The sequence below is a fragment of the Argopecten irradians genome, chromosome 11 (assembly GCF_041381155.1).
Source record: "Argopecten irradians isolate NY chromosome 11, Ai_NY, whole genome shotgun sequence".
Taxonomy (NCBI): Eukaryota; Metazoa; Mollusca; class Bivalvia; order Pectinida; family Pectinidae; genus Argopecten; species Argopecten irradians.
The window spans coordinates 2,941,415-2,966,057 of NC_091144.1; the positions used below are offsets into that span (position 1 = coordinate 2,941,415).

At 40.6% G+C, this 24,643-nt stretch overlaps 1 protein-coding gene across 1 annotated transcript; it reads right to left on the reverse strand.

The window, feature by feature from the left end:
- Positions 1–488: 488 nt before the first annotated feature.
- Positions 489–4,423, reverse strand: LOC138335671 (protein lifeguard 1-like). The gene is made up of 2 exons (XM_069284832.1): positions 4,405–4,423; positions 489–814 (listed from the first exon to the last, which is right to left on the reverse strand). The coding sequence occupies exons 1-2, from the start codon at positions 4,421–4,423 to the stop codon at positions 489–491; spliced, it is 345 nt and encodes a 114-aa protein (XP_069140933.1).
- Positions 4,424–24,643: the final 20,220 nt, after the last annotated feature.

Sequence of the window (24,643 nt, forward strand, 5' to 3'; positions counted from 1 at the left end):
GTGGTGTGTTATCCTTGATATTAGGCTATTTTATAGAAGGCCATGATAAATAGGTAAAGTTTGAATCGCTGGTAACTAGGTAACCTACGTAAACAACGTACACAGACCTTCTTAGTAACATTGTCCATGTGAAGGGGCCATAGGAAACCATTTGAAAAATAAAAAAAATAACCGACAAGAATGTTTTGTCAGCATTATCAGCCTAAAGTTTGTTACTACTGAATATTGGTAAGTTTTGAAAGTCTTAAATAACAATATACAAAGGGGCATACATAATTTAGTTGTCTTTTTTTCATTGATAAAATATTAGCACATTTTTTAAGGTTAAGCTATAGCATTTCGGGGCTCATATCGATTTTGCGAAAGTCGTATATATATGTCATATACTCTATGCTAAGAGTTACAAGAGCACTCCGGTAAAGTCCACTGGAACCCCATTCACGGCTCTTGTCATACGAAATATGGTTATAACAAAATTCTTTCTTCTTCTATTGTTTTTCTGGGTTGAGAGACTCATAGGAAGGAGGGGGCTGGAAGCCTGGATTCACCGTACCACCGCCTGCCATCGGGGCCGTGTTAGGGTCATAGGCTGGGGACTGTTGGGGGAACGGCTGTGTTCCCGTGGGGTAGGGCTGTGGCGCAGTGGGGTAGGGCTGCTGAGGCTGAGTTGGGTAGGATCCGGCGGGATATTGTGCCGTGGCTATGGTAGGGTAACCCGCCTGCCCTGCCGCAGGGTAACCGTTCTGTCCAACTGGGGGCTGAGGGTAGCCTGCCTGTCCGGCAGGGTACGTTGTAGTTCCATTCTGTTGGGTGACTGAACACAGAAATAAGATCAATATATGGTCAGGTTCATGTCAATAAAGGCCATATAACATTTGTAGATAGAACCACTGGTCAGTCAGTCTAAACCAAGCCAGGTGATCAGAACAAATAAGAACAAAATCTGTAACATAAGGAAGCTTTTTTAGATTTCCTTATAGCAACCACCATGGTGGTTAATAATATGAATTAGCCTAAATAATAACAGGAGGTAAAAATAAGCATGGATGCCACTATTTTTAACATCGCCGGGTTAATCAAAAACCTTTCCTTCGCAAACGTTTGTAAGAATTATCTCTTTAATAATATTAAGCATCCTATTTTTGATAAGAAACTTTCTTCAGGAAAACATGAAGGAATATGATGTAAATAAACTGTGTGTCTGCGTACAGTATGACGTAAATAAACTGTGTGTCTGCGTACAGTATGACGTAAATAAACTGTGTGTCTGCGTACAGTATGACGTAAATAAACTGTGTGTCTGCGTACAGTATGACGTAAATAAACTGTGTGTCTGCGTACAGTATGACGTAAATAAACTGTGTGTCTGCGTACAGTATGACGTAAATACACTGCGTGTCTGCGTACAGTATGACGTAAATACACTGCGTGTCTGCGTACAGTATGACGTAAATACACTGTGTATCTGCGGACAGTATGACGTAAATAAACTGTGTGTCTGCGGATAGTATCACGTAAATAAACTGTGTATCTGCGTACAGTATCACGTAAATAAACTGTGTATCTGCGTACAGTATGACGTAAATAAACTGTGTCTGCGTACAGTATGACGTAAATAACTGTGTGTCTGCGTACAGTATGACGTAAATAAACTGTGTGTCTGCGTACAGTATGACGTACAAACTAAATACACTGCGTGTCTGCGTACAGTATGACGTAAATACACTGTGTGTCTGCGTACAGTATGACGTAAATAAACTGTGTGTCTGCGTACAGTATGACGTAAATACACTGTGTGTCTGCGTACAGTATGACGTAAATACACTGTGTGTCTGCGTACAGTATGACGTAAATAAACTGTGTGTCTGCGTACAGTATGACGTAAATAAACTGTGTGTCTGCGTACAGTATGACGTAAATAAACTGTGTGTCTGCGTACAGTATGACGTAAATAAACTGTGTGTCTGCGTACAGTATGACGTAAATACACTGTGTGTCTGCGTACAGTATGACGTAAATAAACTGTGTGTCTGCGTACAGTATGACGTAAATAAACTGTGTGTCTGCGTACAGTATGACGTAAATAAACTGTGTGTCTGCGTACAGTATGACGTAAATAAACTGTGTGTCTGCGTACAGTATGACGTAAATACACTTGTGTGTCTGCGTACAGTATGACGTAAAATAAACTGTGTGTCTGCGTACAGTATGACGTAAATAAACTGTGTGTCTGCGTACAGTATGACGTAAATAAACTGTGTGTCTGCGTACAGTATGACGTAAATAAACTGTGTGTCTGCGTACAGTATGACGTAAATACACTGTGTGTCTGCGTACAGTATGACGTAAATAACACTGTGTGTCTGCGTACAGTATGACGTAAATAAACTGTGTGTCTGCGTACAGTATGACGTAAATAAACTGTGTGTCTGCGTACAGTATGACGTAAATAACACTGTGTGTCTGCGTACAGTATGACGTAAATACACTGTGTGTCTGCGTACAGTATGACGTAAATAAACTGTGTGTCTGCGTACAGTATGACGTAAATAAACTGTGTGTCTGCGTACAGTATACGTAAATAAACTGTGTGTCTGCGTACAGTACACGTAAATAAACTGTGTGTCTGCGTACAGTAGCACTATACCACCACTGTCATAGCTGTAACAAAAGGACAGGTAATTCAAAGGACGTGTCACGTGTATGTCTCAGTCTGTCCTCCACAACCCCGCCTACTATACCACCACTGTCATAGCTGTAACAAAAGGACAGGTAATTCACGTGTATGTCTCAGTCTGTCCTCTCACAACCCCACCTACTATACCACCACTGTCATAGCTGTAACAAAAGGACAGGTAATTCACGTGTATGTCTCAGTCTGTCCTCCCACAACCCCGCCTACTATACCACCACTGTCATAGCTGTAACAAAAGGACAGGTAATTCACGTGTATGTCTCAGTCTGTCCTCCCACAACCCCGCCTACTATACCACCACTGTCATAGCTGTAACAAAAGGACAGGTAATTCACGTGTATGTCTCAGTCTGTCCTCCCACAACCCCACCTACATGTACTATACCACCACTGTCATAGCTGTAACAAAAGGACAGGTAATTCACGTGTATGTCTCAGTCTGTCCTCTCACAACCCCACCTACTATACCACCACTGTCATAGCTGTAACAAAAGGACAGGTAATTCACGTGTATGTCTCAGTCTGTCCTCTCACAACCCCACCTACTATACCACCACTGTCATAGCTGTAACAAAAGGACAGGTAATTCACGTGTATGTCTCAGTCTGTCCTACCACAACCCCACCTACTATACCACCACTGTCATAGCTGTAACAAAAGGACAGGTAATTCACGTGTATGTCTCAGTCTGTCCTCCCACAACCCCACCTACTATACCACCACTGTCATAGCTGTAACAAAAGGACAGGTAATTCACGTGTATGTCTCAGTCTGTCCTCTCACAACCCCACCTACTATACCACCACTGTCATAGCTGTAACAAAAGGACAGGTAATTCACGTGTATGTCTCAGTCTGTCCTCCCACAACCCCACCTACTATACCACCACTGTCATAGCTGTAACAAAAGGACAGGTAATTCACGTGTATGTCTCAGTCTGTCCTCTCACAACCCCGCCTACTATACCACCACTGTCATAGCTGTAACAAAAGGACAGGTAATTCACGTGTATGTCTCAGTCTGTCCTCTCACAACCCCACCTACTATACCACCACTGTCATAGCTGTAACAAAAGGACAGGTAATTCACGTGTATGTCTCAGTCTGTCCTCCCACAACCCCACCTACTATACCACCACTGTCATAGCTGTAACAAAAGGACAGGTAATTCACGTGTATGTCTCAGTCTGTCCTCCACAACCCCACCTACTATACCACCACTGTCATAGCTGTAACAAAAGGACAGGTAATTCACGTGTATGTCTCAGTCTGTCCTCCCACAACCCCACCTACTATACCACCACTGTCATAGCTGTAACAAAAGGACAGGTAATTCACGTGTATGTCTCAGTCTGTCCTCCCACAACCCCACCTACTATACCACCACTGTCATAGCTGTAACAAAAGGACAGGTAATTCACGTGTATGTCTCAGTCTGTCCTCTCACAACCCCACCTACTACTATACCACCACTGTCATAGCTGTAACAAAAGGACAGGTAATTCACGTGTATGTCTCAGTCTGTCCTCCCACAACCCCACCTACTATACCACCACTGTCATAGCTGTAACAAAAGGACAGGTAATTCACGTGTATGTCTCAGTCTGTCCTCCCACAACCCCACCTACTATACCACCACTGTCATAGCTGTAACAAAAGGACAGGTAATTCACGTGTATGTCTCAGTCTGTCCTCTCACAACCCCACCTACTATATACCACCACTGTCATAGCTGTAACAAAAGGACAGGTAATTCACGTGTATGTCTCAGTCTGTCCTCTCACAACCCACCTACTATACCACCACTGTCATAGCTGTAACAAAAGGACAGGTAATTCACGTGTATGTCTCAGTCTGTCCTCTCACAACCCCACCTACTATACCACCACTGTCATAGCTGTAACAAAAGGACAGGTAATTCACGTGTATGTCTCAGTCTGTCCTCCCACAACCCCACCTACTATACCACCACTGTCATAGCTGTAACAAAAGGACAGGTAATTCACGTGTATGTCTCAGTCTGTCCTCCACAACCCCACCTACTATACCACCACTGTCATAGCTGTAACAAAAGGACAGGTAATTCACGTGTATGTCTCCGTCTGTCCTCTCACAACCCCGCCTACTATACCACCACTGTCATAGCTGTAACAAAAGGACAGGTAATTCACGTGTATGTCTCAGTCTGTCCTCTCACAACCCCGCCTACTATACCACCACTGTCATAGCTGTAACAAAAGGACAGGTAATTCACGTGTATGTCTCAGTCTGTCCTCCCACAACCCAACCTACTATACCACCACTGTCATAGCTGTAACAAAAGGACAGGTAATTCACGTGTATGTCTCAGTCTGTCCTCCACAACAACCCCACCTACTATACCACCACTGTCATAGCTGTAACAAAAGGACAGGTAATTCACGTGTATGTCTCAGTCTGTCCTCCACAACCCCACCTACTATACCACCACTGTCATAGCTGTAACAAAAGGACAGGTAATTCACGTGTATGTCTCAGTCTGTCCCTCACAACCCCGCCTACTATACCACCACTGTCATAGCTGTAACAAAAGGACAGGTAATTCACGTGTATGTCTCAGTCTGTCCTCCCACAACCCCACCTACTATACCACCACTGTCATAGCTGTAAAAAAAGGACAGGTAATTCACGTGTATGTCTCAGTCTGTCCTCACAACCCCGCACACTATACCACCGCTGTCATAGCTGTAGCAAAAGGACGGGTAATTCACGTGTATGTCTCAGTCTGTCCTCCCACAACCCCACCTACTATACCACCACTGTCATAGCTGTAACAAAAGGACAGGTAATTCACGTGTATGTCTCAGTCTGTCCTCCACAACCCCACCTACTATACCACCACTGTCATAGCTGTAACAAAAGGACAGGTAATTCACGTGTATGTCTCAGTCTGTCTGTCCTCCCACAACCCCACCTACTATACCACCACTGTCATAGCTGTAACAAAAGGACAGGTAATTCACGTGTATGTCTCAGTCTGTCCTCTCACAACCCCACCCTACTATACCACCACTGTCATAGCTGTAACAAAAGGACAGGTAATTCACGTGTATGTCTCAGTCTGTCCTCTCACAACCCCACCTACTATACCACCACTGTCATAGCTGTAACAAAAGGACAGGTAATTCACGTGTATGTCTCAGTCTGTCCTCTCACAACCCCGCCTACTATACCACCACTGTCATAGCTGTAACAAAAGGACAGGTAATTCACGTGTATGTCTCAGTCTGTCCTCTCACAACCCCCCACCTACTATACCACCACTGTCATAGCTGTAACAAAAGGACAGGTAATTCACGTGTATGTCTCCGTCTGTCCTCTCACAACCCCGCCTACTATACCACCACTGTCATAGCTGTAACAAAAGGACAGGTAATTCACGTGTATGTCTCAGTCTGTCCTCTCACAACCCCTACTACTATACCACCACTTTCATATAGTTGTAACAAAAGGACAGGTAATTCACGTGTATGTCTCAGTCTGTCCTCTCACAACCCCACCTACATGTACTATACCACCACTGTTATAGTTGTAACAAAAGGACAGGTAATTCACGTGTATGTCTCAGTCTGTCCTCTCACAACCCCGCCTACTATACCACCACTGTCATAGCTGTAACAAAAGGACAGGTAATTCACGTGTATGTCTCAGTCTGTCCTCTCACAACCCCACCTACTATACCACCACTGTCATAGCTGTAACAAAAGGACAGGTAATTCACGTGTATGTCTCAGTCTGTCCTCTCACAACCCCACCTACTATACCACCACTGTCATAGCTGTAACAAAAGGACAGGTAATTCACGTGTATGTCTCAGTCTGTCCTCTCACAACCCCGCCTACTATACCACCACTGTCATAGCTGTAACAAAAGGACAGGTAATTCACGTGTATGTCTCAGTCTGTCCTCCCACAACCCCACCTACTATACCACCACTGTCATAGCTGTAACAAAAGGACAGGTAATTCACGTGTATGTCTCAGTCTGTCCTATCACAACCCCACCTACATGTACTATACCACCACTGTCATAGCTGTAACAAAAGGACAGGTAATTCACGTGTATGTCTCAGTCTGTCCTCTCACAACCCCGCCCACTATACCACCACTGTCATAGCTGTAACAAAAGGACAGGTAATTCACGTGTATGTCTCAGTCTGTCCTCTCACAACCCCCACCTACTATACCACCACTGTCATAGCTGTAACAAAAGGACAGGTAATTCACGTGTATGTCTCAGTCTGTCCTCTCACAACCCCACCTACTATACCACCACTGTCATAGCTGTAACAAAAGGACAGGTAATTCACGTGTATGTCTCAGTCTGTCCTCCACAACCCCCCCTACTATACCACCACTGTCATAGCTGTAACAAAAGGACAGGTAATTCACGTGTATGTCTCAGTCTGTCCTCCTCACAACCCCACCTACTATACCACCACTGTCATAGCTGTAACAAAAGGACAGGTAATTCACGTGTATGTCTCAGTCTGTCCTCTCACAACCCCCACCTACTATACCACCACTGTCATAGCTGTAACAAAAGGACAGGTAATTCACGTGTATGTCTCAGTCTGTCCTCCACAACCCCACCACCTACTATACCACCACTGTCATAGCTGTAACAAAAGGACAGGTAATTCACGTGTATGTCTCAGTCTGTCCTCTCACAACCCCACCCCACCTACTATACCACCACTGTCATAGCTGTAACAAAAGGACAGGTAATTCACGTGTATGTCTCAGTCTGTCCTCTCACAACCCCACCTACTATACCACCACTGTCATAGCTGTAACAAAAGGACAGGTAATTCACGTGTATGTCTCAGTCTGTCCTCCACAACCCCACCTACTATACCACCACTGTCATAGCTGTAACAAAAGGACAGGTAATTCACGTGTATGTCTCAGTCTGTCTCCTCTCACAACCCCACCTACTATACCACCACTGTCATAGCTGTAACAAAAGGACAGGTAATTCACGTGTATGTCTCAGTCTGTCCTCCCACAACCCCACCTACTATACCACCACTGTCATAGCTGTAACAAAAGGACAGGTAATTCACGTGTATGTCTCAGTCTGTCCTCTCACAACCCCCCACCTACTATACCACCACTGTCATAGCTGTAACAAAAGGACAGGTAATTCACGTGTATGTCTCAGTCTGTCCTCTCACAACCCCACCTACTATACCACCACTGTCATAGCTGTAACAAAAGGACAGGTAATTCACGTGTATGTCTCAGTCTGTCCTCCCACAACCCCCCACCTACTATACCACCACTGTCATAGCTGTAACAAAAGGACAGGTAATTCACGTGTATGTCTCAGTCTGTCCTCCCACAACCCCACCTACTATACCACCACTGTCATAGCTGTAACAAAAGGACAGGTAATTCACGTGTATGTCTCAGTCTGTCCTCCCACAACCCCACCTACTATACCACCACTGTCATAGCTGTAACAAAAGGACAGGTAATTCACGTGTATGTCTCAGTCTGTCCTCTCACAACCCCGCCTACTATACCACCACTGTCATAGCTGTAACAAAAGGACAGGTAATTCACGTGTATGTCTCAGTCTGTCCTCCCACAACCCCACCTACTATACCACCACTGTCATAGCTGTAACAAAAGGACAGGTAATTCACGTGTATGTCTCAGTCTGTCCTCTCACAACCCCACCTACTATACCACCACTGTCATAGCTGTAACAAAAGGACAGGTAATTCACGTGTATGTCTCAGTCTGTCCTCTCACAACCCCACCCTACTATACCACCACTGTCATAGCTGTAACAAAAGGACAGGTAATTCACGTGTATGTCTCAGTCTGTCCTCTCACAACCCCACCTACTATACCACCACTGTCATAGCTGTAACAAAAGGACAGGTAATTCACGTGTATGTCTCAGTCTGTCCTCTCACAACCCCACCTACTATACCACCACTGTCATAGCTGTAACAAAAGGACAGGTAATTCACGTGTATGTCTCAGTCTGTCCTCCCACAACCCCACCTACTATACCACCACTGTCATAGCTGTAACAAAAGGACAGGTAATTCACGTGTATGTCTCAGTCTGTCCTCCACAACCCCACCTACTATACCACCACTGTCATAGCTGTAACAAAAGGACAGGTAATTCACGTGTATGTCTCAGTCTGTCCTCTCACAACCCCACCTACTATACCACCACTGTCATAGCTGTAACAAAAGGACAGGTAATTCACGTGTATGTCTCAGTCTGTCCTCTCACAACCCCCCACCTACTATACCACCACTGTCATAGCTGTAACAAAAGGACAGGTAATTCACGTGTATGTCTCAGTCTGTCCTCTCACAACCCCACCTACTATACCACCACTGTCATAGCTGTAACAAAAGGACAGGTAATTCACGTGTATGTCTCAGTCTGTCCTCCCACAACCCCACCTACTATACCACCACTGTCATAGCTGTAACAAAAGGACAGGTAATTCACGTGTATGTCTCAGTCTGTCCTCTCACAACCCCACCTACTATACCACCACTGTCATAGCTGTAACAAAAGGACAGGTAATTCACGTGTATGTCTCAGTCTGTCCTCTCACAAACCCCACCTACTATACCACCACTGTCATAGCTGTAACAAAAGGACAGGTAATTCACGTGTATGTCTCAGTCTGTCCTCCCACAACCCCACCCATGTACTATACCACCACTGTCATAGCTGTAACAAAAGGACAGGTAATTCACGTGTATGTCTCAGTCTGTCCTCCCACAACCCCACCTACTATACCACCACTGTCATAGCTGTAACAAAAGGACAGGTAATTCACGTGTATGTCTCAGTCTGTCCTCCCACAACCCCGCCCACTATACCACCACTGTCATAGCTGTAACAAAAGGACAGGTAATTCACGTGTATGTCTCAGTCTGTCCTCTCACAACCCCACCTACTATACCACCACTGTCATAGCTGTAACAAAAGGACAGGTAATTCACGTGTATGTCTCAGTCTGTCCTCCACAACCCCACCTACTATACCACCACTGTCATAGCTGTAACAAAAGGACAGGTAATTCACGTGTATGTCTCAGTCTGTCCTCTCACAACCCCGCCTACTATACCACCACTGTCATAGCTGTAACAAAAGGACAGGTAATTCACGTGTATGTCTCAGTCTGTCCTCCCACAACCCCGCCCACTATACCACCACTGTCATAGCTGTAACAAAAGGACAGGTAATTCACGTGTATGTCTCAGTCTGTCCTCTCACAACCAACCCCACCTACTATACCACCACTGTCATAGCTGTAACAAAAGGACAGGTAATTCACGTGTATGTCTCAGTCTGTCCTCTCACAACCCCACCTACTATACCACCACTGTCATAGCTGTAACAAAAGGACAGGTAATTCACGTGTATGTCTCAGTCTGTCCTCCCACAACCCCACCTACTATACCACCACTGTCATAGCTGTAACAAAAGGACAGGTAATTCACGTGTATGTCTCAGTCTGTCCTCTCACAACCCCACCTACTATACCACCACTGTCATAGCTGTAACAAAAGGACAGGTAATTCACGTGTATGTCTCAGTCTGTCCTCTCACAACCCCGCCTACTATACCACCACTGTCATAGCTGTAACAAAAGGACAGGTAATTCACGTGTATGTCTCAGTCTGTCCTCTCACAACCCCACCTACTATACCACCACTGTCATAGCTGTAACAAAAGGACAGGTAATTCACGTGTATGTCTCAGTCTGTCCTCTCACAACCCCACCTACTATACCACCACTGTCATAGCTGTAACAAAAGGACAGGTAATTCACGTGTATGTCTCCGTCTGTCCTCTCACAACCCCACCTACTATACCACCACTGTCATAGCTGTAACAAAAGGACAGGTAATTCACGTGTATGTCTCAGTCTGTCCTCTCACAACCCCACCTACTATACCACCACTGTCATAGCTGTAACAAAAGGACAGGTAATTCACGTGTATGTCTCAGTCTGTCCTCTCACAACCCCACCTACTATACCACCACTGTCATAGCTGTAACAAAAGGACAGGTAATTCACGTGTATGTCTCAGTCTGTCCTCTCACAACCCCACCTACTATACCACCACTGTCATAGCTGTAACAAAAGGACAGGTAATTCACGTGTATGTCTCAGTCTGTCCTCTCACAACCCCACCTACTATACCACCACTGTCATAGCTGTAACAAAAGGACAGGTAATTCACGTGTATGTCTCAGTCTGTCCTCCAACAACCCCACCTACTATACCACCACTGTCATAGCTGTAACAAAAGGACAGGTAATTCACGTGTATGTCTCAGTCTGTCCTCTCACAACCCACCTACTATACCACCACTGTCATAGCTGTAACAAAAGGACAGGTAATTCACGTGTATGTCTGTTATAATAGTCAGTGTACTTACTAATAGTAGTTATAATAGTCGGTTTACTTACTAATAGTAGTATAATAGTCGGTGTACTTACTAATAGTAGTTATAATAGTCGGTTTACTAACTAATAGTAGTTATAATAGTCGGTTTACTTACTAATAGTAGTTATAATAGTCGGTTTACTTACTAATAGTAGTTATAATAGTCGGTTTACTAACTAATAGTAGTTATAATAGTCGGTTTACTTACTAATAGTAGTTATAATAGTCGGTTTACTTACTAATAGTAGTTATAATAGTCGGTTTACTTACTAATAGTAGTTATAATAGTCGGTTTACTTACTAATAGTAGTTATAATAGTCGGTTTACTTACTAATAGTAGTTATAATAGTCGGTTTACTTACTAATAGTAGTTATAATAGTCGGTTTACTTACTAATAGTAGTTATAATAGTCGGTTTACTTACTAATAGTAGTTATAATAGTCGGTTTACTTACTAATAGTACTTACTAATAGTAATAGTCGGTTACTTACTAATAGTAGTTATAATAGTCGGTTTACTTACTAATAGTAGTTATAATAGTCGGTGTACTTACTAATAGTAGTTATAATAGTCGGTTTACTTATTAATAGTAGTTATAATAGTCAGTTTACTTACTAATAGTAGTTATAATAGTCGGTTTACTTACTAATAGTAGTTATAATAGTCGGTTTACTATACTAATAGTAATAGTTATAATAGTCGGTTTACTTACTAATAGTAGTTATAATAGTCGGTTTACTTACTAATAGTAGTTATAATAGTCGGTTTACTTACTAATAGTAGTTATAATAGTCGGTTTACTTACTAATAGTAGTTATAATAGTCGGTGTACTTACTAATAGTAGTTATAATAGTCGGTTTACTTACTAATAGTAGTTATAATAGTCGGTTTACTTACTAATAGTAGTTATAATAGTCGGTTTACTTACTAATAGTAGTTATAATAGTCGGTTTACTTACTAATAGTAGTTATAATAGTCGGTTTACTTACTAATAGTAGTTATAATAGTCGGTTTACTTACTAATAGTAGTTATAATAGTCGGTTTACTTACTAATAGTAGTTTATAATAGTCGGTTTACTTACTAATAGTAGTTATAATAGTCGGTTTACTTACTAATAGTAGTTATAATAGTCGGTTTACTTACTAATAGTAGTTATAATAGTCGGTTTACTTACTAATAGTAGTTATAATAGTCGGTTTACTTACTAATAGTAGTTATATTAGTCGGTTTACTTACTAATAGTAGTTTATAATAGTCGGTTTTACTTACTAATAGTAGTTATAATAGTCGGTTTACTTACTAATAGTAGTTATAATAGTCGGTTTACTTACTAATAGTAGTTATAATAGTCGGTTTACTTACTAATAGTAGTTATAATAGTCGGTTTACTTACTAATAGTAGTTATAATAGTCGGTTTACTTACTAATAGTAGTTATAATAGTCGGTTTACTTACTAATAGTAGTTATAATAGTCGGTTTACTTACTAATAGTAGTTATAATAGTCGGTTTACTTACTAATAGTAGTTATAATAGTCGGTTTACTTACTAATAGTAGTTATAATAGTCGGTTTACTTACTAATAGTAGTTATAATAGTCGGTTTACTTACTAATAGTAGTTATAATAGTCGGTTTACTTACTAATAGTAGTTATAATAGTCGGTTACTTACTAATAGTAGTTATAATAGTCGGTTTACTTACTAAAGTAGTTATAATAGTCGGTTTACTTACTAATAGTAGTTATAATAGTCGGTTTACTAACTAATAGTAGTTTATAATAGTCGGTTTACTTACTAATAGTAGTTATAATAGTCGGTTTACTTACTAATAGTAGTTATAATAGTCGGTTTACTTACTAATAGTAGTTATAATAGTCGGTTTACTTACTAATAGTAGTTATAATAGTCGGTTTACTTACTAATAGTAGTTATAATAGTCGGTTTACTTACTAATAGTAGTTATAATAGTCGGTTTACTTACTAATAGTAGTTATAATAGTCGGTTTACTTACTAATAGTAGTTATAATAGTCGGTTTACTTACTTACTAATAGTAGTTATAATAGTCGGTTTACTTACTAATAGTAGTTATAATAGTCGGTTTACTTACTAATAGTAGTTATAATAGTCGGTTTACTTACTAATAGTAGTTATAATAGTCGGTTTACTTATATAATAGTAGTTATAATAGTCGGTTTACTTACTAATAGTAGTTATAATAGTCGGTTACTTACTAATAGTAGTTATAATAGTCGTTTACTTACTAATAGTAGTTATAATAGTCGGTTTACTTATTAATAGTAGTTATAATAGTCGGTTTACTTACTAATAGTAGTTATAATAGTCGGTTTACTTACTAATAGTAGTTATAATAGTCGGTTTACTTACTAATAGTAGTTATAATAGTCGGTTTACTTACTAATAGTAGTTATAATAGTCGGTTTACTTACTAATAGTAGTTATAATAGTCGGTTTACTTACTAATAGTAGTTATAATAGTCGGTTTACTTACTAATAGTAGTTATAATAGTCTTACTAATAGTAGTTATAATAGTCGGTTTACTTACTAATAGTAGTTATAATAGTCGGTTTACTTACTAATAGTAGTTATAATAGTCGGTTTACTTACTAATAGTAGTTATAATAGTCGGTGTACTTACTAATAGTAGTTATAATAGTCGGTTTACTTACTAATAGTTATAATAGTCGGTTACTTACTAATAGTAGTTATAATAGTCGGTTTACTTACTAATAGTAGTTATAATAGTCGGTGTTCTTACTAATAGTAGCTATAATAGTCGGTTTACTTACTAATAGTAGTTATAATAGTCGGTTTACTTACTAATAGTAGTTATAATAGTCAGTGTACTTACTAATAGTAGTTATAATAATCGGTTTACTTACTTAGAGTAGTTATAATAGTCGGTTTACTTACTAATAGTAGTTATAATAGTCGGTTTACTTATTAATAGTAGTTATAATAGTCGGTTGACTTACTAATAGTAGTTATAATAGTCGGTTTACTTACTAATAGTAGTTATAATAGTCGGTTTACTTACTAATAGTAGTTATAATAGTCGGTTTTCTTACTAATAGTAGCTATTATAGTAGGTTTAGTTACTAATAGTAGTTATAATAGTCGGTGTACTTACCAGTAGTATTATAATAGTTGGCTTCTTACTAGAGTATTATAATAAACGGTTTACTTACTAGTAGTAGTTATAGTAACTGTAATAGTCCGAGCAGTAGTAGTAGATTTCGTAGTAGTAGTTGTAACACGTGTCAGCCTCGGCACCTATAACAACAAAGCATCTCAACAGATTACTCCTAGATAAACGTACTATTAAACAATTATACTATATTACAGTATAATTAATGTTCTACTATTCTAACATCGTAGCTGGGATCCTGGATTATCCTAGCACTAGACCCGAACTAACAATATCCACCAAACCAATACCCGCCATCCAGATTCACCCCTCCCGCGTGCACTACCGGCTCTTGTGCATCAGGCCTATTCTCTTTCTACTACGTAGGGAAAAAATCGGACTTAATACCCTTGGCTAGCGAAGTTGGTGCATCTGTTCTCGGCTTCATTCATAGGCTATCGTCAAAATCACATATGCCTTATAGTCTCTTTAATAAAGTGATTTTCGTCATTGTTCAATGTCTGAATATTTTACAGCACCCGTTTCGTTTTGTCTTGAAAAAAAAATAAATATGAAGACAACTGCGTTACTGAGTCAACTATATGTAATGGTAGCTTTATAATACGGTGTCCCCTTCCCTATACTAATGTGTATTTACGGTAGTGTTACCTGTCGTGATAATTACAGGTACTGTAGCATGACGACATACCGGACGGATCTAATGATCTAGCTATATATACCTGTCGTGATATTACAGGTACTGTAGCATGACGACATACCGGACGGATCTAATGATCTAGCTATATATACCTGTCATGATAATTACAGGTACTGTAGCATGACGACATACCGGACGGATCTAATGATCTAGCTATATATACCTGTCGTGATAATTACAGGTACTGTAGCATGACGACATACCGGACGGATCTAATGATCTAGCTATATGTACCTGTCGTGATAATTACAGGTACTGTAGCATGACGACATACCGGACGGATCTAATGATCTATATATACCTGTATCATGATAATTACAGGTACTGACATGACGACATACCGGACGGATCTAATGATCTAGCTATATATACCTGTCGTGATAATTACAGGTACTGTAGCATGACGACATACCGGACGGATCTAATGATCTAGCTATATATACCTGTCATGATAATTACAGGTACTGTACATGACGACATACCGGAGATCTAATGATCTAGCTATATATACCTGTCATGATAATTACAGGTACTGTAGCATGACGACATACCGGACGGATCTAATGATCTAGCTATATATACCTGTCATGATAATTACAGGTACTGTAGCATGACGACATACCGGACGGATCTAATGATCTAGCTATATATACCTGTCATGATAATTACAGGTAACGTGTAACTATGACGACATACCGGACGGATCTAATGATCTAGCTATATATACCTGTCATGATAATTACAGGTACTGTAACATGACGACATACCGGACGGATCTAATGATAGCTATATTACCTGTCATGATATACAGTACTGTAACATGACGACATACCGGACGGATCTAATGATCTACTATATACCTGTCATGATAATTACAGGTACTGTAACATGACGACATACCGGACGGATCTAATGATCTAGCTATATTACCTGTCATGATAATTACAGGTACTGTAACATGACGACTACCGACGGATCTAATGATCTAGCTATATGTACCTGTCATGATAATTACAGGTACTGTACATGACGACATACCGGACGGATCTAATGATCTAGCTATATATACCTGTCGTGATAATTACAGGTACTGTAGCATGACGACATACCGGATGAATCTAATGATCTTCCAGCCATAGCAATACCGCACCCGTGTATGAGTCATGGCAATACGTACTCTTTCTTTCTCACATGCAAACTGTACTACGTTCCGGTATCATCAATTCAGACAAATAGAATATCAAACATAAAAGCTGTTATCCTTTTTAAGAATCTCCGTGACAACCGACTAGTACAGTTCTAGCGTATGTTTCGTTCCTTAAAGCATAAACAATATTTTATTGTATATTGATAATTTACTAACACACGTAAATATTCCGCAAGTTTTGTTATATGATTATATAAGATTCCTCAATTTTAACGTTAATATTTAATATGGTAATATGGAAAGTTGACGGACGGGTATTCCTGAGTGTCCAGTACTCAATGTGTTCTGTACAGAGTCTAGGGCCTAAGTGATTTACGATAAAACATTTCATGGTTAAATACATATACATAGAGTATAAATCGCTTATTGTGAGATTAATGAGTCTATCTCAATGCTATACAATTAGGATGGCTGTGACGCAATGGAATGGACAATACAATCTTTCATCAAAGGTATATTGTACATTAATTGTATCGGTAAAATACCAGAGGATATACACAATTTCACACATGAGATTTTATCTCAAACGTTTGTTTGTTTGTTTTAGTTTTACGGCCCATCGACAACTAAGGTCATTTAGGGCCATATCTCAAACGTCACACGTCACAAAGTATGTATATGTGGAATATATATAACCAAATCAAAGGAATGACGAATTTTCTCAAAATAAAGAGGCAATAAATTAAAATTTGTTTAATGGACACTAGTTCAAAGCATCACAAAATTGTTTGCGATACATAAATACTTCTTAATGTCTTAATTCTGATTTGCGGAGAAAAGCGTGCGTCGAGTTTTAAAACGCATGTAATGTAATTAAATTTGCAGGAGCAAAATAATCCATATATCTATCGATTCCCAACACATGGAGAGCTGGCAACACGTGTTTATTTTATAGCATAGGGACAGGCAGGAAACTTCTGGTTATAATCGAGGCATTATATTTGCGTCGTTTTGGTGTCAGTACATTTAATGAAAAATCTTATACTTAATGACCAAAACATGAATGATTCTTGCAAAATTATAATCAGGCCTTAAAACGATTCAAATACATCTATCAATATATATAAGCACTTAATATGGTAGGGTATGTTACATATGGACACTGACATAGTCTCGGGTCCCTGTGAATGATATTACATCACGTTCTATATTGCCCCTGTAAACGGTGTTACGGTGACACTCAACTGTAAGGTAAACATATATATATATAGTTGGCCATGTAACACTTTGAATAGTAGAGCATGTTTAGTAGAAATTTGAATAATACAGTACCACCTTGATCATTCGGTCAAAACACAGACAATTCATAAGTTCTTCAATTAAATCTTAACAAAATGTCGAAAAGAAGCAAATGAAAAATTCATATCATTGTAGTGAAATACTTGATTCCAGTAGTATTTTGAACCTAAATAAGTCGGGTTTCTTTCGTCCCGAGGCCGGTAACCAGTGCGATGGTAAACTTGATACACTACCTATATAATCAAGGTGTTCTAATGTCTTTATACTTACCGACAAACAGTGTAGCCAAAAGTAAAACTGCACTGAACACCGCCATTTTAATGTCCACCAGGAAGTTTCTTCAAATAAACACACCACACCTGGGTATAGGTTATATTTAGTAACCGTCTTGCTTGACTAGGTTATGTAGCCATTGTGTTCTCCTGTCTTTCATAACTACAAACTGCGTCGCTCAAATGGTATTTAACGTATTGATGTAGTGGTTTGTCGAGTAAACACAGTAGTATGCACAATGTTGTCCAATGTTCCGCCTTGTTCTGAGATGTTGGTACTTATATATGTACATTTGTTTGTGGTACATTGTATCATCGGTCTGTTTCTTCCTTTCGCTGAATTTTTGGAGCAACAGACAAAGCTGGAATTCTAGCTGTATTTTGGAACGTCTTGGAAATCTGTCGATTGTTTTCTAGTAAGGATTTCCCTTCCGATTTCTCCCGAAGTATCATCATATTGACGCATTATAAAATTGGTGATGATATTAAACTCTTTGGCAAATAAGCCTCTTGTGGGTTTTGAAATTCCTGTCAATGGTGTTTTGAGCTATTTTCCCTTGATATTTCTATATCCGTGTCTTGGTATCAGATCAATCTGAAGTGAGTGTAATATTGTCATGCAGGGAGATTTCTATACCATCTCTCATCATAGATGAATAAATAAATAATAATCCAGTTAAGGAAACAATTCCACATCTTATCGTTACCGTTTTATGGACAAACCATGCATGACCACCATCAAATAAAAGTAGCTACTGTTGTAGCGGAAAAGATATCACCTTCTGACTGACTTTTCCAGGTAAGGTAACATCTTTTCCGCGTCAACAGTAGCTACAGACAAAAGAAGCGTGTAGCTTCACAGTATTTCAACCTTTCCGAAACGGCTTTTAATTTTTAAAATGGGAATGTAAAACAAGATCGATATTTTTGTAGAGTCTTAAAAATTATTAACTTACCGTTAATACTACATTTATCATCACCTTCTGAACGATTTGATTAAAATAAATAAAATGTTAATTTTCATAACGCGGGTCGTATTATGTTTCCCGTCGTCGTCCTAAATACCGCGTGGTAGTTGACTATCACTACGCCAGACGGCAAAACAGCGAATTGTCTCTCCACTGTTTTCATTTACGCAGGAAATCTTGCATATGTTTGGTGTCGTAACCTTATTTTAGGTCATCAATATGCATTTTCTGATGTTATTAATGTTTTTAAGAAACCTTTATATTTTGCTCCGGAAAGGTAATGGGCCTTTAAACCTTTTTATAACCAGCACCGTTATGTAGAACGCTTCATGAGACAAGAATGGTAATTTGTTAATAAACGGATTTCAAATTCGTTTTTCAGTGGACCTTAACTATAACTGTTTGTAAGACGAAAATGTCCCAGTATCTGTATTTCAAAACGGGGGAACAAGATATGACACGACAGAGCAAGGCACATTGGGTAGTACTACTCCAACAATGTTAGAGGTAAAGCACGACGTTGGGTAGTACTACTCCAACAATGTTAGAGGTAAAGCACGACGTTGGGTAGTAGTACTACTCCAACAATGTTAGAGGTAAAGCACGACGTTGGGTAGTACTACTCCAACAATGTTAGAGGTAAAGCACGACGTTGGGTAGTACTACTCCAACAATGTTAGAGGTAAAGCACGACGTTGGGTAGTACTACTCCAACAATGTTAGAGGTAAAGCACGACGTTGGGGTAGTACTACTCCAACAATGTTAGAGGTAAAGCACGACGTTGGAAGTAGTACTACTCCAACAATGTTAGAGGTAAAGCACGACGTTGGGTAGTACTACTCCAACAATGTTAGAGGTAAAGCACGACGTTGGGAAGTAGTACTACTCCAACAATGTTAGAGGTAAAGCACGACGTTGGGTAGTACTACTCCAACAATGTTAGAGGTAAAGCACGACGTTGGGTAGTGTACTACTCCAACAATGTTAGAGGTAAAGCACGACGTTGGAGTAGTACTACTCCAACAATGTTAGAGGTAAAGCACGACGTTGGGTAGTACTACTCCAACAATGTTAGAGGTAAAGCACGACGTTGGGTAGTAGTACTACTCCAACAATGTTAGAGGTAAAGCACGACGTTGGGTAGTAGTACTACTCCAACAATGTTAGAGGTAAAGCACGACGTTGGGTAGTACTACTCCAACAATGTTAGAGGTAAAGCACGACGTTGGGTAGTACTACTCCAACAATGTTAGAGGTAAAGCACGACGTTGGGTAGTACTACTCCAACAATGTTAGAGGTAAAGCACGACGTTGGGTAGTACTACTCCAACAATGTTAGAGGTAAAGCACGACGTTGGGAAGTAGTACTACTCCAACAATGTTAGAGGTAAAGCACGACGTTGGGTAGTACTACTCCAACAATGTTAGAGGTAAAGCACGACGTTGGGTAGTACTACTCCAACAATGTTAGAGGTAAAGCACGACGTTGGGTAGTAGTACTACTCCAACAATGTTAGAGGTAAAGCACGACGTTGGGTAGTACTACTCCAACAATGTTAGAGGTAAAGCACGACGTTGGGAAGTAGTACTACTCCAACAATGTTAGAGGTAAAGCACGACGTTGGAAGTAGTACTACTCCAACAATGTTAGAGGTAAAGCACGACGTTGGGAAGTAGTACTACTCCAACAATGTTAGAGGTAAAGCACGACGTTGGGAAGTAGTACTACTCCAACAATGTTAGAGGTAAAGCACGACGTTGGGTAGTAGTACTACTCCAACAATGTTAGAGGTAAAGCACGACGTTGGGAAGTAGTACTACTCCAACAATGTTAGAGGTAAAGCACGACGTTGGGAGTAGTACTACTCCAACAATGTTAGAGGTAAAGCACGACGTTGGAGTAGTACTACTCCAACAATGTTAGAGGTAAAGCACGACGTTGGAGTAGTACTACTCCAACAATGTTAGAGGTAAAGCACGACGTTGGGTAGTACTACTCCAACAATGTTAGAGGTAAAGCACGACGTTGGAGTAGTACTACTCCAACAATGTTAGAGGTAAAGCACGACGTTGGGTAGTACTACTCCAACAATGTTAGAGGTAAAGCACGACGTTGGGTAGTACTACTCCAACAATGTTAGAGGTAAAGCACGACGTTGGGTAGTACTACTCCAACAATGTTAGAGGTAAAGCACGACGTTGGGTAGTACTACTCCAACAATGTTAGAGGTAAAGCACGACGTTGGGTAGTACTACTCCAACAATGTTAGAGGTAAAGCACGACGTTGGGTAGTACTACTCCAACAATGTTAGAGGTAAAGCACGACGTTGGGTTAGTACTACTCCAACAATGTTAGAGGTAAAGCACGACGTTGGGTAGTACTACTCCAACAATGTTAGAGGTAAAGCACGACGTTGGGGGTAGTACTACTCCAACAATGTTAGAGGTAAAGCACGACGTTGGGTAGTACTACTCCAACAATGTTAGAGGTAAAGCACGACGTTGGGGTAGTACTACTCCAACAATGTTAGAGGTAAAGCACGACGTTGGGTAGTACTACTCCAACAATGTTAGAGGTAAAGCACGACGTTGGGTAGTACTACTCCAACAATGTTAGAGGTAAAGCACGACGTTGGGTAGTACTACTCCAACAATGTTAGAGGTAAAGCACGACGTTGGGTAGTACTACTCCAACAATGTTAGAGGTAAAGCACGACGTTGGGGTAGTACTACTCCAACAATGTTAGAGGTAAAGCACGACGTTGGGTAGTACTACTCCAACAATGTTAGAGGTAAAGCACGACGTTGGGTAGTACTACTCCAACAATGTTAGAGGTAAAGCACGACGTTGGGTAGTACTACTCCAACAATGTTAGAGGTAAAGCACGACGTTGGGTAGTACTACTCCAACAATGTTAGAGGTAAAGCACGACGTTGGGTAGTACTACTCCAACAATGTTAGAGGTAAAGCACGACGTTGGGTAGTACTACTCCAACAATGTTAGAGGTAAAGCACGACGTTGGGTAGTACTACTCCAACAATGTTAGAGGTAAAGCACGACGTTGGGTAGTACTACTCCAACAATGTTAGAGGTAAAGCACGACGTTGGGTAGTACTACTCCAACAATGTTAGAGGTAAAGCACGACGTTTGGGTAGTACTACTCCAACAATGTTAGAGGTAAAGCACGACGTTGGGTAGTACTACTCCAACAATGTTAGAGGTAAAGCACGACGTTGGGTAGTACTACTCCAACAATGTTAGAGGTAAAGCACGACGTTGGGTAGTACTACTCCAACAATGTTAGAGGTAAAGCACGACGTTGGGTAGTACTACTCCAACAATGTTAGAGGTAAAGCACGACGTTGGGTAGTACTACTCCAACAATGTTAGAGGTATAGCACGACGTTGGGTAGTAGTACTACTCCAACAATGTTAGAGGTAAAGCACGACGTTGGGTAGTACTACTCCAACAATGTTAGAGGTAAAGCACGACGTTGGGTAGTACTACTCCAACAATGTTAGAGGTAAAGCACGACGTTGGGTAGTACTACTCCAACAATGTTAGAGGTAAAGCACGACGTTGGGTAGTACTACTCCAACAATGTTAGAGGTAAAGCACGACGTTGGGTAGTACTACTCCAACAATGTTAGAGGTAAAGCACGACGTTGGGTAGTACTACTCCAACAATGTTAGAGGTAAAGCACGACGTTGGGTAGTACTACTCCAACAATGTTAGAGGTAAAGCACGACGTTGGGTAGTACTACTCCAACAATGTTAGAGGTAAAGCACGACGTTGGGTAGTACTACTCCAACAATGTTAGAGGTAAAGCACGACGTTGGGTAGTACTACTCCAACAATGTTAGAGGTAAAGCACGACGTTGGGTAGTACTACTCCAACAATGTTAGAGGTAAAGCACGACGTTGGGTAGTACTACTCCAACAATGTTAGAGGTAAAGCACGACGTTGGTAGTACTACTACTCCAACAATGTTAGAGGTAAAGCACGACGTTGGGTAGTACTACTCCAACAATGTTAGAGGTAAAGCACGACGTTGGGGTAGTACTACTCCAACAATGTTAGAGGTAAAGCACGACGTTGGGTAGTACTACTCCAACAATGTTAGAGGTAAAGCACGACGTTGGGAGTAGTACTACTCCAACAATGTTAGAGGTAAAGCACGACGTTGGGTAGTACTACTCCAACAATGTTAGAGGTAAAGCACGACGTTGGGTAGTACTACTCCAACAATGTTAGAGGTAAAGCACGACGTTGGGTAGTACTACTCCAACAATGTTAGAGGTAAAGCACGACGTTGGGTAGTACTACTCCAACAATGTTAGAGGTAAAGCACGACGTTGGGTAGTACTACTCCAACAATGTTAGAGGTAAAGCACGACGTTGGGAAGTACTACTCCAACAATGTTAGAGGTAAAGCAGCACGACGTTGGGTAGTACTACTCCAACAATGTTAGAGGTAAAGCACGACGTTGGGTAGTACTACTCCAACAATGTTAGAGGTAAAGCACGACGTTGGGTAGTACTACTCCAACAATGTTAGAGGTAAAGCACGACGTTGGGTAGTACTACTCCAACAATGTTAGAGGTAAAGCACGACGTTGGGTAGTACTACTCCAACAATGTTAGAGGTAAAGCACGACGTTGGGTAGTACTACTCCAACAATGTTAGAGGTAAGCACGACGTTGGGTAGTACTACTCCAACAATGTTAGAGGTAAAGCACGACGTTGGGTAGTACTACTCCAACAATGTTAGAGGTAAAGCACGACGTTGGGTAGTACTACTCCAACAATGTTAGAGGTAAAGCACGACGTTGGGTAGTACTACTCCAACAATGTTAGAGGTAAAGCACGACGTTGGGGTAGTACTACTCCAACAATGTTAGAGGTAAAGCACGACGTTGGGTAGTACTACTCCAACAATGTTAGAGGTAAAGCACGACGTTGGGTAGTACTACTCCAACAATGTTAGAGGTAAAGCACGACGTTGGGTAGTACTACTCCAACAATGTTAGAGGTAAAGCACGACGTTGGGTAGTACTACTCCAACAATGTTAGAGGTAAAGCACGACGTTGGGTAGTACTACTCCAACAATGTTAGAGGTAAAGCACGACGTTGGGTAGTACTACTCCAACAATGTTAGAGGTAAAGCACGACGTTGGGTAGTACTACTCCAACAATGTTAGAGGTAAAGCACGACGTTGGGTAGTACTACTCCAACAATGTTAGAGGTAAAGCACGACGTTGGGTAGTACTACTCCAACAATGTTAGAGGTAAAGCACGACGTTGGGTAGTACTACTCCAACAATGTTAGAGGTAAAGCACGACGTTGGGTAGTAGTACTCCAACAATGTTAGAGGTAAAGCACGACGTTGGGTAGTACTACTCCAACAATGTTAGAGGTAAAGCACGACGTTGGGTAGTACTACTCCAACAATGTTAGAGGTAAAGCACGACGTTGGGTAGTACTACTCCAACAATGTTAGAGGTAAAGCACGACGTTGGGTAGTACTACTCCAACAATGTTAGAGGTAAAGCACGACGTTGGGAAGTAGTACTACTCCAACAATGTTAGAGGTAAAGCACGACGTTGGGTAGTACTACTCCAACAATGTTAGAGGTAAAGCACGACGTTGGGTAGTACTACTCCAACAATGTTAGAGGTAAAGCACGACGTTGGGTAGTACTACTCCAACAATGTTAGAGGTAAAGCACGACGTTGGGTAGTACTACTCCAACAATGTTAGAGGTAAAGCACGATGAGACACCTTTGATCATTACGTCGTATTGCACATCAAAAGTTTCTCAATATGGAGATCTAATATTATTGGATTAGGTAGTACCAACCATTTTACGGTTGGTAAAAAGAAAGCATACAAATATCGTC